This window comes from Pseudophryne corroboree, chromosome 10 (assembly GCF_028390025.1).
Source record: "Pseudophryne corroboree isolate aPseCor3 chromosome 10, aPseCor3.hap2, whole genome shotgun sequence".
NCBI classification, from domain to species: domain Eukaryota; kingdom Metazoa; phylum Chordata; class Amphibia; order Anura; family Myobatrachidae; genus Pseudophryne; species Pseudophryne corroboree.
The window spans coordinates 145,897,014-145,915,038 of NC_086453.1; the positions used below are offsets into that span (position 1 = coordinate 145,897,014).

The window sequence follows — 18,025 nt, forward strand, 5'->3', positions numbered from 1 at the left end:
TTCCTACGGAAGAATTCCAGTTGGATCGTTTTCTCCATTCTTTTGTTACAAGATTGTGTGGATGCGATCTTAGGTTGGGCTCGATTAAGGTTCAGATTTCAGCCTTATCGGTTTTCTTCCAAAAACAATTGGCCTCCTTTCCAGAGTTTCAAACTTTCGTTAAAGGAGTCTTACACAGCCATCCTCCCTTGGTGCCTCTGTGGCACCGTGGGATCTTTACGTGGTGTTGCAGTTCCTGCAATTTCTTTGGTTAAACTTTTCAGTAGGGTTTGGTTGAAATTCCGCACTTGGAAAGTGGTCATGCGGTTGACCTTGGCATCTGCAAGGCGGGTGTCTGAGTTGGCGGCTGGGTCTCACAAGAGCCCTGTTTAATCTTCCATGAAGATAGAGCGGAGTTGAGAACTCGGCACCAGTTTCTGCCAGATGTGGTTTCATCGGTTTCTCTTGAACCAACCTGTTGTGGTGTCGGTGGCTCCCGACGCCTGGGCGACATCGAAGTATCTCGATGTGATCTGAATTTAGAAAATTTTGTGTTGCCAGATTGGCTCAGATCAGGAAAATGGAGGCTCTGTTTATCCTATATGCTCCCAACAAGATTGAGGTTCCTGCTTCCAAGCAGACCATTCCACGCTGGATCTGTAATACGATTAAGCTTGCTCTTTTTACAGCTGGATTGCCGTTACCGAAATCGGGGAAGGCCCATTCTAACAGGGAGGTGGGCTCATCCTGGGCGGCTGCCCGAGGGATCTCGATTTTATAGCCTTGCAGAGCAGCCACTTGGTCAGGTGCGAACAATTTTGCAAATATTCTACAAGTTTGATACCCTGGCTGATGAGGACCTCTTGTTTGGGCAATCGGTGCTGCAGAATCATCCGCACTCTCCCGCCCGTTTTAGAGCTTTGGTATAGACCCCATGGTCCTTTTGGAGTCCCCAGCATCCTCTAGGACGTATGAGAAAATAGGATTTTAATACCTACCGGTAAATCCTTTTCTCTTAGTCCGTAGAGGATGCTGGGCGCCCGTCCCAGTGCGTACTGTATCTGCAGTTATGGTTACACTCATGTTGTGTTTCTTTTCAGTCAGTCTGTTGCTGACGTTATTCATGCCATGGCATGCGGTATGCTATTATTGGTTGTGTTTACACACAGGTTGTGTTACATTTTCGGTTAGCATATTGCTGTATATTTTTTCATACCGTCAGGCTGGTTTTCTATTGAATGCCACGTTCTGCGGCATGTTTGAGGTGGGAGCTGGTATGACGCTCACCGTGTTTAAACAATAAATTCTTTCCTCGAAATGTCCGTCTCCCTGGGCACAGTTCTATAACTGGAGTCTGGAGGAGGGGCATAGAGGGAGGAGCCAGTTCACACCCATTCAAAGTCTTAAAGTGCCCATGTCTCCTGCGGATCCCATCTATACCCCATGGTCCTTTTGGAGTACCCAGCATCCTCTACGGACTAAGAGAAAAGGATTTACCGGTAGGTATTAAAATCCTGTTTTTACATATGGCAGGAACAGGCTTCTATCAGTGCTCTTGTCCTTGCGTACATTTTATGATACATCCCGGAAATATAAAACCAGATAACTAATTAGCATGAAAGCTCTAGAAGATAAACATAATCTTAGCTTGTGCAGACAGTTTTCAGTAATCTGAAGCATTAGAAAGTAACTACAGACCTGATTAGTGTCAGTCTGATTTCCACACTAAGGAGGTACTTCTCCCACTTGATGCTGATATTGAAGATCATCGGAAGAATGAAGTTGGCAGCAGTGATGACAATTGATGGTAGATACCCAGTCAATAGCTCCAAGATAAAGTTATTTTTCACTGACTCCTGTCATACAATACATTATATTAGTCAACTATATTCAACACTTTTTTGTTCTAAGAAACTATTCAATTTTTCCCCCCCAAACAACAATTTAGCATGAGAAAGGAATCCAACCAGTTGAAGGAAGCAGCAGTGATAGCAACCTCAATCACATCTGAGTTAAGGTGGGTACACACTAACAGATATATCTGCAGATATATCTATGGACGGATCGAGCAGTGTGTTCAGCATACACACTGCCGATCCGTCGGGGACTGACGTCATGAACTGGGCGGGTGTGTACACACGCCCGCCCAGTTCACCTGTCAATCACCGCTGGCCGCCGCAGCATGTGTACGGGCGGTCGGCCGACCGCCCAGTACACACACAGCGACGCGCCAATATATCGGTAGATATATTGGCCGTCGGCTGTGCTGCGCGGCCGAAGCGATACGTCTGTGAACGATGGAGTTCACAGACGTATCGGCCGTACACACTGGCCGACGGTCCCGCGATATATCGGCCATTCAAGAGAACGGCCGATATATCGACCAGTGTGTACGGGCCTTTAGCCTCACCATCCCAAGTTGTATATATTTAGAGATGCATGCAACTCACAATGGACCCTTTTTGTAACGCACATTTTAGGTGTACATCATGGACACAAATGTACCCAACTCTACCTAAGGCCCGTAGTTACCCAAATAATCATAGAGGGCCAGTATTACTTCACCATACCATAACATGATCCCACAAGAGGTAATATGTTTGCGTATTTTGTTCTCACATTCTCAAGCAGTTTCTGAGATTCTACTGTAGACCGGTAGATGCAATAGAAAGCTCCTCCAATGAGGCAGACCACAAAGAAGTTGAGGAAGATGCGGAGAGTATAAATCCCAACACGTTGACACATGGTGCGCTGAGCATGCAGACGCATCATTTTCTCCTCTTCTAGAAGAACCTGGATCAAATACAGTCATGGATTATAAGGGAAAGTATATAGGCCTGGTGTATCTGCTACAAACAAACATCAATGAAATCTGTGCAGCAGACGTGTGTTCACTTTAGCTCTAGAGAACTAATTAAAAGTTTTTCATGTTTAATATTCCTAACAATTTATGCGATGTGCACCCTTTTGCCCAGCTTTCTCTGCCCCTGGCCCGCGTCCCGGCTCTAGTGATCAGCTATGTGTGTCCGATGGACACACAAGCTGATCAAAGTGTAAAAAAAAAATCCATACTCACCTGTCTAGAGAGCCGATGTTTGCTGCTCTGGACAGCGCTGCTGGGCGCCGGGTCCCTCATGTGCTGCGCTGTGACCCCGTTGCAGTAAAGTGACGCTGCAAAGCAGCAGCTCACTTTACAGCACTGGGGGTCACAGCGCAGAAAAAGGACCCGGCGCATGGCATCGCTCACCGCAGCAGAGGACACGGCTCCTGGACTGGTAAGTATAAAATCCGGGGTGGAGGGGCTCTTTTGCATGCGGGAGTAGTCTGGGGGGTAGCAGCAGCAATGACGGGCGGTGGCGCATGCGCAGAATGACACCGGGGTATTTTTCACGAAAAATACCCCGATGATGCTGCGGAGAGGCAAAGCAGGGACAGAGCTTGCCCGCAAGCTCTGTCCCTGCATGCGATAATTGATACATCCATGCGATGTACTCAATTATCACAGTTCGAGTTGGGTTGAGTTTATTACCTGTCATCCATATCATCAGATGCGGATGGTGATAAATAGACCCCTTAGGACAGTACATATCCAAACATGATCTGGCCACTGGACATAAACACAACACAGTTCTTATTACACTATATACACATATAGGACACATCACATCCCAACATCAGCTGACTGCTACATAATAATAATACAAATATATTTCCCTCTGTACAGATATATGATGGTACATATTCCAACCTCCTTACCTGGCCACTGTACATGATCACAATACAGTTATATCTAGTGATGTGCACCGGAAATTTTTCGGGTTTTGTGTTTTGGTTTTGGATTCGGTTCAGAGGCCGTGTTTTGGATTCGGACGCGTTTTGGCAAAACCTCCCTGAAATTTTTTTGTCGGATTCGGGTGTGTTTTGGATTCGGGTGTTTTTTTTTACAAAAAATCCTCAAAAATAGCTTAAATCATAGAATTTGGGGGTCATTTTGATCCCATAGTATTATTAACCTCAATAACCATAATTTCCACTCATTTTCAGTCTATTCTGAACACCTCACACCTCACAATATTATTTTTAGTCCTAAAATTTGCACCGAGGTCGCTGGATGACTAAGCTAAGCGACCCAAGTGGCCAACACAAACACCTGGCCCATCTAGGAGTGGCACTGCAGTGTCAGACAGGATGGCACTACAAAAAAATAGTCCCCAAACAGCACATGATGCAAAGAAAAAAAGAGGCGCAATGAGGTAGCTGTGTGACTAAGCTAAGCGACCCAAGTGGCCGACACAAACACCTGGCCCATCTAGGAGTGGCACTGCAGTGTCAGACAGGATGGCAGATTTAAAAAATAGTCCCCAAACAGCACATGATGCAAAGAAAAAAAGAGGCGCAATGAGGTCGCTGTGGGACTAAGCTAAGTGACCCAAGTGGCCGACACAAACACCTGGCCCATCTAGGAGTGGCACTGCAGTGTCAGACAGGATGGCAGATTTAAAAAATAGTCCCCAAACAGCACATGATGCAAAGATAAAAAGAGGTGCACCAAGGTCGCTGAATGGCTAAGCTAAGCGACACAAGTGGCCGACACAAACACCTGGCCCATCTAGGAGTGGCACTGCAGTGTCAGGCAGGATGGCACTTCAAAAAAATAGTCCACGAACAGCACATGATGCAAAGAAAAATGAAAGAAAAAAGAGGTGCAAGATGGAATTGTCCTTGGGCCCTCCCACCCACCCTTATGTTGTATAAACAGGACATGCACACTTTAACAAACCCATAATTTCAGCGACAGGGTCTGCCACACGACTGTGACTGAAATGACTGGTTGGTTTGGGCCCCCACCAAAAAAGAAGCAATCAATCTCTCCTTGCACAAACTGGCTCTACAGAGGCAAGATGTCCACCTCCTCCTCATCGTCCGATTCCTCACCCCTTTCACTGTGTACATCCCCCTCCTCACAGATTATTAATTCGTCCCCACTGGAATCCACCATCTCAGGTCCCTGTGTACTTTCTGGAGGCAATTGCTGGTGAATGTCTCCACGGAGGAATTGATTATAATTCATTTTGATGAACATCATCTTCTCCACATTTTCTGGAAGTAACCTCATACGCCGATTGCTGACAAGGTGAGCGGCTGCACTAAACACTCTTTCGGAGTACACACTGGAGGGGGGGGGGGGCAACTTAGGTAAAATAAAGCCAGTTTGTGCAAGGGCCTCCAAATTGCCTCTTTTTCCTGCCAGTATACGTACGGACTGTCTGACATGCCTACTTGGATGCGGTCACTCATATAATCCTCCACCATTCTTTCAATGGTGACAGAATCATATGCAGTGACAGTAGACGACATGTCAGTAATCGTTGGCAGGTCCTTCAGTCCGCACCAGATGTCAGCACTCGCTCCAGACTGCCCTGCATCACCGCCAGCGGGTGGGCTCGGAATTCTGAGCCTTTTCCTCGCACCCCCAGTTGCGGGAGAATGTGAAGGAGGAGTTGTTGACGGGTCACGTTCCGCTTGACTTGACAATTTTCTCACCAGCAGGTCTTTGAACCTCTGCAGACTTGTGTCTGCCGGAAATAGAGATACAACATAGGTTTTACATCTAGGATTGAGCACGGTGGCCAAAATGTAGTGCTCTGATTTCAACAGATTGACCACCCGTGAATCCTTGTTAAGCGAATTAAGGGCTCCATCCACAAGTCCCACATGCCTAGCGGAATCGCTCTGTTTTAGCTCCTCCTTCAATGTCTCCAGCTTCTTCTGCCAAAGCCTGATGAGGTGAATGACCTGACTCAGGCTGGCAGTGTCTGAACTGACTTCACGTGTGGCAAGTTCAAAGGGTTGCAGAACCTTGCACAATGTTGAAATCATTCTCCACTGCGCTTGAGACAGGTGCATTCCCCCTCCTTTGCCTATATCGTAGGCAGATGTATAGGCTTGAATGGCCTTTTGCTGCTCCTCCATCCTCTGAAGCATATAGAGGGTTGAATTCCACCTCGTTACCACCTCTTGCTTCAGATGATGGCAGGGCAGGTTCAGGACTGTTTGCTGGTGCTCCAGTCTTCGGCACGCGGTGGCTGAATGCCAAAAGTGGCCCGCAATTCTTCGGGCCACCGACAGCATCTCTTGCACGCCCCTGTCGTTTTTTAAATAATTCTGCACCACCAAATTCAATGTATGTGCAAAACATGGGACGTGCTGGAATTTGCCCAGATGTAATGCACGCACAATATTGGTGGCGTTGTCCGATGTCACAAATCCCCAGGAGAGTCCAATTGGGGTAAGCCATTCTGCGATGATGTTCCTCGGTTTCTGTAAGAGGTTGTCAGCTGTGTGCCTCTTATGGAAAGCGGTGATACAAAGCGTAGCCTGCCTAGGAACGAGTTGGCGTTTGCGAGATGCTGCTACTGGTGCCGCCGCTGCTGTTCTTGCTGTGGGAGGCAATACATCTACCCAGTGGGCTGTCACAGTAATATAGTCCTGAGTCTGCCCTGCTCCACTTGTCCACATGTCCGTGGTTAAGTGGACATTGGGTACAACTGCATTTTTTAGGACACTGGTGACTCTTTTTCTGACATCTGTGTACATTTTCGGTATCGCCTGCCTAGAGAAATGGAACCTAGATGGTATTTGGTACCGGGGACACAGTACCTCAATCAAGTCTCTAGTTCCCTCTGAATTAACGGTGGATACCGGAAACACGTTTCTCACCATCCAGGCTGCCAAGACCTGAGTTATCCGCTTTGCAGCAGGATGACTGCTGTGATATTTCATCTTCCTCGCAAAGGACTGTTGGACAGTCAATTGCTTACTGGAAGTAGTACAAGTGGTCTTCCGACTTCCCCTCTGGGATGACGATCAACTCCCAGCAGCAACAACAGCAGCACCAGCAGCAGTAGGCGTTACACTCAAGGATGCATCGGAGGAATCCCAGGCAGGAGAGGACTCGTCAGACTTGACAGTGACATTGCCTGCAGGACTATTGGCTTTCCTGTGTAAGGAGGAAATTGACACTGAGGGAGTTGGTGGTGTGGTTTGCAGGAGCTTGGTTACAAGAGGAAGGGATTTAGTGGTCAGTGGACTGCTTCCGCTGTCATCCAAAGTTTTTGAACTTGTCACTGACTTCTGATGAATGTGGTCCAGGTGACGTATAAGGGAGGATGTTCCTAGGTGGTTAACGTCCTTACCCCTACTTATTACAGCTTGACAAAGGCAACACACGGCTTGACACCAGTTGTCCGCATTTCTGTTGAAATAATTCCACACCGAAGAGGTGATTTTTTTTGTATTTTGACCAGGCATGTCAATGGCCATATTCGTCCCACGGACAACAGGTGCCTCCCCGGGTGCCTGACTTAAACAAACCACCTCACCATCAGAATCCTCCTGGTCAATTTCCTCCCCAGCGCCAGCAACACCCATATCCTCATCCTGGTGTACTTCAACAGTGACATCTTCAATTTGACTATCAGGAACTGGACTGCGGGTGCTCCTTCCAGCACTTGCAGGGGGCGTGCAAATGGTGGAAGGCGCAACCTCTTCCCGTCCAGTGTTGGGAAGGTCAGGCATCGCAACTGACACAATTGGACTCTCCTTGGGGATTTGTGATTTAGAAGAACGCACAGTTCTTTGCTGTGCTTTTGCCATCTTAACTCTTTTAAGTTTTCTATTAGGAGGATGAGTGCTTCCATCCTCAGGTGAAGCTGAACCACTAGCCTTGAACATAGGCCAGGGCCTCAGCCGTTCCTTGCCACTCCGTGTCGTAAATGTCACATTGGCAAGTTTACGCTTCTCCTCAGACGATTTTGATTTAGATTTTTGGGTCATTTTACTGAGCTTTATTTTTTGGGATTTTACATGCTCTCTACTATAACATTGGGCATCGGCCTTGGCAGACGACGTTGATGGCATTTCATCGTCTCGGCCATGACTAGTGGTAGCAGCTTCATCACGAGGTGGAAGTGGATCTTGATCTTTCCCTATTTTACCCTCCACATTTTTGTTCTCCATTTTTTAATGTGTGGAATTATATGCCAGTAATAAATCAATAGCAATGGCCTACTACTATATATACTGCGCACAACTGAAATGCACCACAGGTATGGATGGATAGTATACTTGACGACACAGAGGTAGGTAGAGCAGTGGCCTACTGTACCGTACTGCTATATAGTATATACTGGTGGTCAGCAAACTGTGCAAAACTGAAATGCACCACAGGTATGGATGGATAGTATACTTGACGACACAGAGGTAGGTGGAGCAGTGGCCTTCTGTACCGTACTGCTATATAGTATATACTGGTGGTCAGCAAACTGTGTAAAACTGAAATGCACCACAGGTATGGATGGATAGTATACTTGACGACACAGAGGTAGGTAGAGCAGTGGACTTCTGTACCATACTGCTATATAGTATATACTGGTGGTCAGCAAACTGTGCAAAACTGAAATGCACCACAGGTATGGATGGATAGTATACTTGACGACACAGAGGTAGGTAGAGCAGTGGCCTTCTGTACCGTACTGCTATATAGTATATACTGGTGGTCAGCTAACTGTGCAAAACTGAAATGCACCACAGGTATGGATGGATAGTATACTTGACGACACAGAGGTAGGTAGAGCAGTGGCCTTCTGTACCGTACTGCTATATAGTATATACTGGTGGTCAGCAAACTGTGCAAAACTGAAATGCACCACAGGTATGGATGGATAGTATACTTGACGACACAGAGGTAGGTAGAGCAGTGACCTTATGTACCATACTGCTATATAGTATATACTGGTGGTCAGCAAACTGTGCAAAACTGAAATGCACCACAGGTATGGATGGATAGTATACTTGACGACACAGAGGTAGGTAGAGCAGTGGACTACTGTACCGTACTGCTATATATAAATATATAGTTATACTGGTGGTCAGCAAAATTCTGCACTGTCCTCCTACTATATACTACAATGCAGCACAGATATGGAGCGTTTTTCAGGCAGAGAACGTATAATACTGGTGGTCACTGGTCACTGGTCAGCAAAACTCTGCACTGTCCTCCTACTATATAATACTGCTGGTCCCCAGTCCCCACAATAAAGCAATTAGCACACTGAGCACAGATATTTGCAGCACACTGAGCACAGTCAGATATGGAGCGTTTTTCAGGCAGAGAACGTAGATATTTGCACTTGCAGCACACTGAGCACAGATATTTGCAGCACACTGAGCACAGATATTTGCAGCACAATTTGCAGCCCACTGAACATAGAAACTGAGAGGACACCAGCCACGTCCTCTCACGATCATCTCCGATGCACGAGTGAAAAATGGCGGCGACGCGCGGCTCCTTATATAGAATACGAATCTCGCGAGAATCCGGCTGCGGGATGATGACGTTCGGGTGCGCTCGGGTTAACCGAGCAAGGCGGGAGGATCCGAGTTGCTCGGACCCGTGAAAAAAAAGGTGAAGTTCGGGCGGGTTCGGATCCCGAGGATCCGAACCCGCTCATCACTAGTTATATCTAATAAATCCCAAGTCTAAAGGTGTGTACACCTATATAGTCATAATCGTACGGAAAGTTAGTGCATATTGCACTGTGTGTACACAGCTTGCGATGTCGATGCGCGGTCCCGCGGGATTGGCATCGCAAGCAAAAATAGACTGTGCAGGTAAGTCAATTTTGACTATCTTGTGTAAAAGATAGTAAAAATTCTCACTTAGCCAAAATCGGTATTGCAAGCACAGTCATCTTTGCTTGTGATACCGACCACAGTCCATGTCGCATAGTGAGAATCGGGCATAGCCCAAATCTCACCGTGTGTATGGACCATTAAGAGTTTATTTAATAATAATAATAATAATAATAATAATAAATTATTATTATATTATGTAACATAAGCGCAGAAATGTGTCATGGCAGTGTTAGCTGGTAATGTCACACTACCTAATTTGTACACTGATACATAACGCTTGGCATCTAGCATGTAAAATACAAATAAATACAGACACAATACAAAAATAAAAGTACAAAGTAAATTCAATGAAATACAAATATAGTAATATTAGGAAATGTTGCCATTTGAACGCAAATATTAGTTAAGTAGTGTGATTTGGGACACATGCCAATATTAAGCCAATTTGACTGGCTATGCGACCATGTACGGCCTAATAGGGTGTCCATACCTTCAGCTCATGCTGGATACTTTTCTGTTTTAGCATTATGATTTTCTCATCTTTCATGCAGAAATCCCAGCCTGCAAACACTTTATCAGTGTAACTGGTCATTGATGCATCTTGTGTTACCAGACTCTGCTTGAAGCCCTGAACAGATCTGAAATGACAAATGTAAAGCATACTGATGGAAATGAGTTCCTATTGCTTTTCCTCTTCTAGCCTACGCATTATAAAGTACAGGGATCAAAACTCACAAACGAGCACATCCATTTATTACATTTGATCATTATTTTACTAGCTGGAATATTGTCATCGCCACCAAACCTGCAGACTACACGATCTGTAGCTCGTTTTATATAGATCTCATCATCAGTGTATTATGGGACATTGGACATAATTCAGGTTTGTACGCACGTGCCTACGCAGCTGCCATTTTTCAGGCTACAGACTTCCTAATCACAAGTGAACCTGCTGCCTAGAAAAGAACATAGACGCCCACCGCAAAGTCCTCAGCATTGACACAGTAATGAGGAACATTGATTCCTGGAGTGAGTCTATGGTCACCCAGACTGGCCGCAGCAGTAGCGACGCTGGTGCTGTGTTTCCCTATGTACATGATCACAGCTGAAGGCAGATACACACCCCGAAAATGTCCATGACAAGCCTGCATTTTTGCCGCCACTCCCCGTTACCTCCCCCAAACAGTCCCTTCCTGTCAATCACTCTGCATGAAAAATCTCACCATGAGCATGTAATGAGGCCAGGCTCCCAACACGTCATGTACTGTTTGTGGACACGATGCCACGCCCCCTTTCACAAGCATGTTCAAGAAGACCTGCAGTGGAGGTGACTGTGCGTACTGGCTGACACCCACCCACTGGCGTATCTATAACGGGTGCAGTGTGTGCGGGGCACACAGCCCCTGGGTCCAGAGGGGGCCCACACCACACAAACTGCACCCGTTTCTTCTATACTCACCTTTCCAGCTTCCATCGGTGACTGTGTGTGGGCCCCCTCCTCTCTCAGAGCCATCACCGCCGCTGCTAGCGCACTGAGCGCTAGAGACTCTGGCACAGTGCCAGAGTCAACAGCGCATGCGCAGGACTCCGGAAAAATGGCGTGGCGTCCATTTTTTCTTCGGAGTCCTGCACATGTGCTGTAGACTCTGGCACTGTGCCAGAGTCTTGGTGCTGAGAGCGCTGACAGCGGCGGCGACGGCTACAGGAGAGGAGGGTGCCCACACACGGAGTCTGCACACGGGTCCCCTCCTCTTAGAAACGCCTCTGCACCCACCCTAGTGACGCCACAGTATAAATGTACAGCATTTTATGCATCTCCTTCTTATATATCTCTATCCTGCAGTGAGCTCAGATTTACCAAACCACACAAGACAGGCTACAAAGAAACCAAACAATACAGACAGAGAGAAACAAATGAATCCCTGAAGAAAACATTTACTTTTCTCTGACGTCCTAGTGGATGCTGGGAACTCCGTAAGGACCATGGGGAATAGCGGCTCCGCAGGAGACTGGGCACAAAAAGAAAGCTTTAGGACTACCTGGTGTGCACTGGCTCCTCCCCCTATGACCCTCCTCCAAGCCTCAGTTAGATTTTTGTGCCCGACCGAGCAGGGTGCAATCTAGGGGGCTCTCCTGAGCTTCTTAGATAAAAGTTAGTTTTAGGTTTTTTATTTTCAGTGAGACCTGCTGGCAACAGGCTCACTGCATCGAGGGACTAAGGGGAGAAGAAGCAAACCTGCCTGCTTGCAGCCAGCTTGGGCTTCTTAGGCTACTGGACACCATTAGCTCCAGAGGGATGGAACACAGGCCCAGCCTCGGAGTCCGGTCCCAGAGCCGCGCCGCCGGCCCCCTTACAGAGCCAGAAGCAAGAAGAGGTCCGGAAAATCGGCGGCAGAAGACATCAGTCTTCATCAAAGTAGCGCACAGCACTGCAGCTGTGCGCCATTGCTCCTCATGCACACCTCACACTGCGGTCACTGATGGGTGCAGGGCGCTGGGGGGGGGCGCCCTGAGCAGCAATATTAACACCTTGGCTGGCAAAAATACATCACATATAACCCCCAGGGCTATATGGATGTACATTAACCCCTGCCAGAATCCATAAAAATGCGGGAGAAAAGTCCGCGAAAAAGGGGCGGAGCTATCTCCTTCAGCACACTGGCGCCATTTTTCCCTCACAGCTCCGTTGGAGGGAAGCTCCCTGGCTCTCCCCTGCAGTTAATACACTACAGAAAGGGTTAAAAAGAGAGGGGGGGGGGGCACAATTTAGGCGCAGTATACAATATATATGCAGCTATAAGGGAAAACACTTTTTTATAGGTGCTATCCCTGTGATATATAGCGCCCTGGTGTGTGCTGGCATACTCTCCCTCTGTCTCCCCAAAGGGCTTTGTGGGGTCCTGTCCTCTATCAGAGCATTCCCTGTGTGTGTGCTGTGTGTCGGTACGGCTGTGTCGACAGGTATGTGGAGGATAATGAGGTGGAGGTGGAGCGAATGCCTGTAAATATGTTGTCACCCCCTGCGGGGTCGACACCGGGGTGGTTGAACTTATGGAAGGATTACGTGAAAGTGTCAACTCCTTACATAAAAGGTCGACGACACGGAACAGCCGGCTACTCAGCTTGTGCCTGTTCCAGCGTCTCAAATGTCATGGGGGGCTCTAAAATCGCCCGCTACCTCAGATAACAGACACAGATGTCGACACGGATACTGACTCCAGTGTCGACATCGATGAGACTGGTGTACCCTCCAAATAGGTCCACCCGTTACAGGATTGAGGCAATGTAAAATGTATTACACATTTATGATTATACCCCAGGTACCACATAAAAGGGTATTGTGTTTGGTGAGAGAAAACTATTAGTAGTTTTTCCTGCATCTGAGAAATTAAATGAGGTGTGTGAGGAAGAGTGGTCTTCCCCCGGTAAGAAATTGATAATTTCTACAACGGTTATTGGCAGCGTACCCTATCCCGCCAGAGGATAGGTCACGCGGGGAAACACCCCATAGGGTAGATACAGCGCTTACACGCTTATCAGAAAAGGTGGCACTACCGTCTCCGGATACGGCCGCCCTGAAGGAACCTGCTGATAGAAAGCAGGAGGTTACCCTATAAGATATGGTCACACACTAGGGCATTATATTGCGACCAGCCGTTGCTTCGGCATGGATGTGCAGTGCTCCCGCTGCGTGGTCAGATTCCCTGTCGGAAAATATCTATGGATAGGGACAATATTTTGCTGAAAATAGAGCATATAAAAGACGTGGTCTTATACATGCGTGATGCACAGAGGGATATTTGCCGGCTGGCATCAAAAATAAGCGCTACGTCCATTGCCGCCAGACGGGGGTTATGGACTTGACAATGGTCAGGCGATGCCGACTCGAATCGGCACATGGAAGTTGCCCTATAAGGGGGTAAAACTGTTTGGGGATAGTTTTTCAGACCTCGTTTCCACAGCTACTGCTGGGAAATCGATTTTTTTGCCACAGGCTACCCCACAACAAAAGAAAGCACCGTATCATCAAGTACAGTCCTTTCGGCCCCAGAAAAGCAAGAGGGCTAGAGGCTCATCCTTTCTCCTGAGAGGCAAAGGTAGAGGAAAAAGCTGCAACACACAGCTAGTTCCCAAGAGCAGAAGTCCTCCCTGCGTCCGGTAGGTCCGCAGCATGTCTTCTGTTCCTGGGAATGTTTCTGAACGCAGACCAGAAAAGAGTGTTTTTTCCAGTGGAAAAAGCCGAGGAGTTGTCATCTCTAGTCAGAGACATCCTAAAACCAGGACAGGTGTCGGTACATCAATGCACACGAGTCCTGGGAAAAATGGTAGCTTCGTACGAAGCATAATTCCATTCGGAAGACTCCACGCAAGGACGTTCCAGTGGGACCTGTGGGACTAATGGTCCGGGTCCCATCTACAGATACAACAGCGGATAACCCTGTCAGCAAGAAACAGGGTGTCGCTGCTGTGGTGGCTGCAGAGGGCTCATCTACTAGAGGGCCGCAGATTCGGAATACAGGACTGGGTCCTGGTGACCACGGATGCCAGCCTTCGGGGCTGGGGTGCAGTCACACAGGGAAGAAATTTCCAAGGAGATTTCGCTTCACATAAATATTCTGCAGCTAAGGGCAATTTACAATACCCTAAGCCAAGCAAGGCCCCTGCTTCAGAACCAGCCGGTACTGATCCAATCAGACGACATCACGGCGGTCGCCCATGTAAACAGACAGGGCGGCACAAGAAGCAGGATGGCGATGGCAGAAGCCACAAGGATTCTTCGATGGGCGACCTACACCCAGGAGAATGGGGACTTCATCCAGAAGTTTTCCAAATGCGGGTAAACCGTTGGGAATGACCACGGGTGGACATGATGGCGTCCCGCCTCAACAAGAAGTTGAAAAGATATTGCGCCAGATCAAGGGACCCTCAGGCGATCGCTGGGGACGCTCTAGTGACACCATGGGTGTACCAGTCGGTTTATGTGTCTCCTCCTCTACCTCTCATACCCAAGGTACTTAGAATAATAAGAAGGCGAGGAGTGAAAACCATACTCGGGGTTCCGGATTGGCCATGAAGAGCTTGGTACCCGGAACTTCAAGAGATGCTGGCAGAGGACCCTTGGCCTCTGCCGCTCAGACAAGACCTGCTGTAGCAGGGACCCTGTCTGTTCCAAGACTTACCGCGGCTGCGTTTGACGGCATGGCGGTAGAACACCGGATCCTTAAGGAAAAGGGTATTCCGAAGGAAGTGATCCCTACCCTGATCATAGCCAGGAAGGATGTCACCGCAAGACATTATCGCCGCGTTTGGCGAAAATTTGTTGCTTGGTGGGAGGCCATGAAGGCCCCGACGGAGGAATTTCAACTATGTCGATTCCTGCACTTCCTGCAAGCAGGGGTGACGTTTGGGCCTCAAATTGGGGTCCATCAAGGTCCAGATTTCGGCTCTGTCGAATTTCTTCCAGAAAGAACTGGCTTCACTGCCTGAAGTTCAGACTTTGGTTAAAGGAGTACTACATATTCAGCCTCCTTTTGTGCCTCCTGTGGCACTTTTTGGATCTCAACGTGGTGTTGGATTTCCTAAAGTCGCATGGGTAGAGCCACTTAAAACCATGGAGCTAAAGTATCTCGCGTGGAAAGTGGTCATGCTGTTGGCCTTGGCCTTGGCCAGGCGTGTGTCAGAATTGGCGGCTTTGTCATGTAAAAGGCCTTATCTGATTTTCTATATGGATAGGGCAGAGTTGAGGACTCGTCCTCAGTTTCTCCCGAAGGTGGTCTCAGGTTTTCACTTGAACCAACCTATTGTGGTGCCTGCGGCTACTGGGGACTTGGAGGATTCCAAGTTGCTGGACGTAGTCAGGGCCCTGAAAATTTTATTTTTCCAGGACGGCTGGAGTCAGGAAAACTGACTCGCTGTTTATCCTGATGGCACCCAACAAGCTGGGTGCTCCTGCTTCTAAGCAGTCTATTGCGCGCTGGATTTGTAGCACTATTCAGCTGGCGCATTCTGCGGTAGGATTACCGCAGCCTAAATCAATAAAAGCCCATTCCACAAGGACGGTGGGCTCATCTTGGGCGGCTGCCCGAGGGGTCTCGGCTTTACAACTTTGCCGAGCAGCTACTTGGTCAGGGGCAAACACGTTTGCAAAATTCTATGAATTTGATACCCTGGCTGAGGAGGACCTGGAGTTCTCTCATTCGGTGCTGCAGAGTCATCCGCACTCTCCCGCCCGTTTGGGAGCTTTGGTATAATCCCCATGGTCCTTACGGAGTTCCCAGCATCCACTAGGACGTCAGAGAAAATAAGAATTTACTTACCGATAATTCTATTTCTCGTAGTCCGTAGTGGATGCTGGGCGCCCATCCCAAGTGCGGATTGTCTGCAATACTTGTACATAGTTATTGTTAACTAATCGGGTTATTGTTGAGCCATCTGTTGAGAGGCTCAGTTGTTATCATGCTGTTAACTGGGTTTCATATCACAAGTTGTACGGTGTGATTGGTGTGGCTGGTATGAGTCTTACCCGGGATTCAAAATCCTTCCTTATTGTGTACGCTCGTCCGGGCACAGTATCCTAACTGAGGCTTGGAGGAGGGTCATAGGGGGAGGAGCCAGTGCACACCAGGTAGTCCTAAAGCTTTCTTTTTGTGCCCAGTCTCCTGCGGAGCCGCTATTCCCCATGGTCCTTACGGAGTTCCCAGCATCCACTACGGACTACGAGAAATAGAATTATCGGTAAGTAAATTCTTATTTTCTGGATTCAGAGAAAGTATTTAACTGCAGTATAAAAATTCCATTTTCTCAAAAATCCCATGGGGACACTGTGTCCTGGGGATGTTACAAAACGGTCTCTTTGGATGACTCAAAGGGGGGTATTCAATTGTTTGAAAAGTCAGTTGGGTGTCTGTTTTGTTCCTATCTAATAGGAAAAAACAGACACCCAACCGACTTTTCAAACAATTGAATATCCCCCATAGCGTAGAAGCTCAGTAACGCACTGCCTACTGTACTTGGTGCACCCCATTCTTGTAAGGAATGAGTTTCCCCTAGCCCAATATAATTGTGGTGTATCATATCAGTCATCCATTAAGCAATCTTTTGTTTGGATACAGGCCAACCCCTTTTGCAGGCATATCATAGAAGACAAGAAGATTATCTATTTTTTATATCTAGAATCCTTATGACATAGCTCTTCAAGACCCTAACACAGGCCTGGCCAACCTGTGGCTCTCCAGCTGTTGTAAAACTACAAGTCCCATCATGCTTTGCCACAGTTTTGCTATTAGGGAATGCTAAAACTGTGGCAGGGAATGCTGGGATGTGTAGTTTCACAACATCTGGAGAGCCACAGGTTGGCCAGGCCTGCCCTAACAACATCCTTCTGTCCTCCATAGGTATATTCTGCCCTAGTGTCAGACTTGCTTTGTCTTGCTTAAATGGAACTTTAAAAGCACTTTATGTTGAAAAGACAGATTCATACAAAGAATTGCCCTATTGTCATGGTTGATGATAGGAGATCAGGGGGTCAGTATGTCAACACTAACTATATTGACAGTACTATGCCGACACCAGCATACCAGGTCAGCATTTTACCCTTAAAATCACTTAACTGACAATTTATTTCGCCGAAAACCGCTCTGAAATTGTTGGGGTTTTTTTATGAGTGAATTTAGTGAAGAACATGACTTTAACCCTATCCCAAATGATTTTTTTTTCTTTTTTTTTAAAGAACTGATTTTTATTGAGGTTTTCCAAATATATGAAATATGCGTTTGACAATAAAACATCAACATCTTAATCATAATGTGACGATCCCTAGAAGAAAAGGATCGCTTGAAGAATGGAACATTACAAGAATATCAAGTCAAACGACAATATGCAGTAGGAAAATATGAAAATATAGTTAGGGAGGGGGAGGGGGGGGGAAAGGTCAGGATGGGGGGGGGGGGGGGGGGGCTGTCCGCCCATCCAAGCCAGAAATACCATATTAGGGTAGAGTCATGCACAAATAACCATACATCATTATATCTAGATTTTAATCAAGTTATTGTAACTAAACTGGTATAATATCACATTATTAAATAAGGTGGCAGGTTAGGTATGTATATTATACAGAAAGACAAGAGAGAAGCAGAAATCTGTAAGATTGACGAGAAGATAAAGAGAGGAATAGGAAAAGGAGAAGAAGGAAGCCAGGTTATCTGGACAATGTCCACTGAGAGTTTTCAAAAGCTGCATTTATTGTGGATTGAGTGGTCTGGTCTAAAGTAGTCATATAAGGGCCCCATTTTTTGTTGAACCCGGCAAGGCCAGAGGGACCCATAAGGAGAGTGGACCTTCGGTCAAAATA

General features: G+C 47.2%; 1 protein-coding gene across 3 annotated transcripts in view; it reads right to left on the minus strand.

Annotated features, from left to right (window-relative positions):
* Positions 1-18,025, minus strand: part of TMC4 (transmembrane channel like 4) — a 194,820-nt gene that overhangs the window by 80,573 nt on the left and 96,222 nt on the right. For all 3 annotated transcript variants that reach the window (XM_063942866.1, XM_063942865.1, XM_063942864.1), the window contains 3 exons: positions 10,166-10,313; positions 2,599-2,772; positions 1,678-1,835 (listed from right to left, as the gene is read on the minus strand). In XM_063942866.1, the coding sequence (XP_063798936.1) occupies positions 1,678-1,835; positions 2,599-2,772; positions 10,166-10,313 (480 nt within the window). The remainder of the gene's footprint in view (positions 1-1,677; positions 1,836-2,598; positions 2,773-10,165; positions 10,314-18,025) is intronic.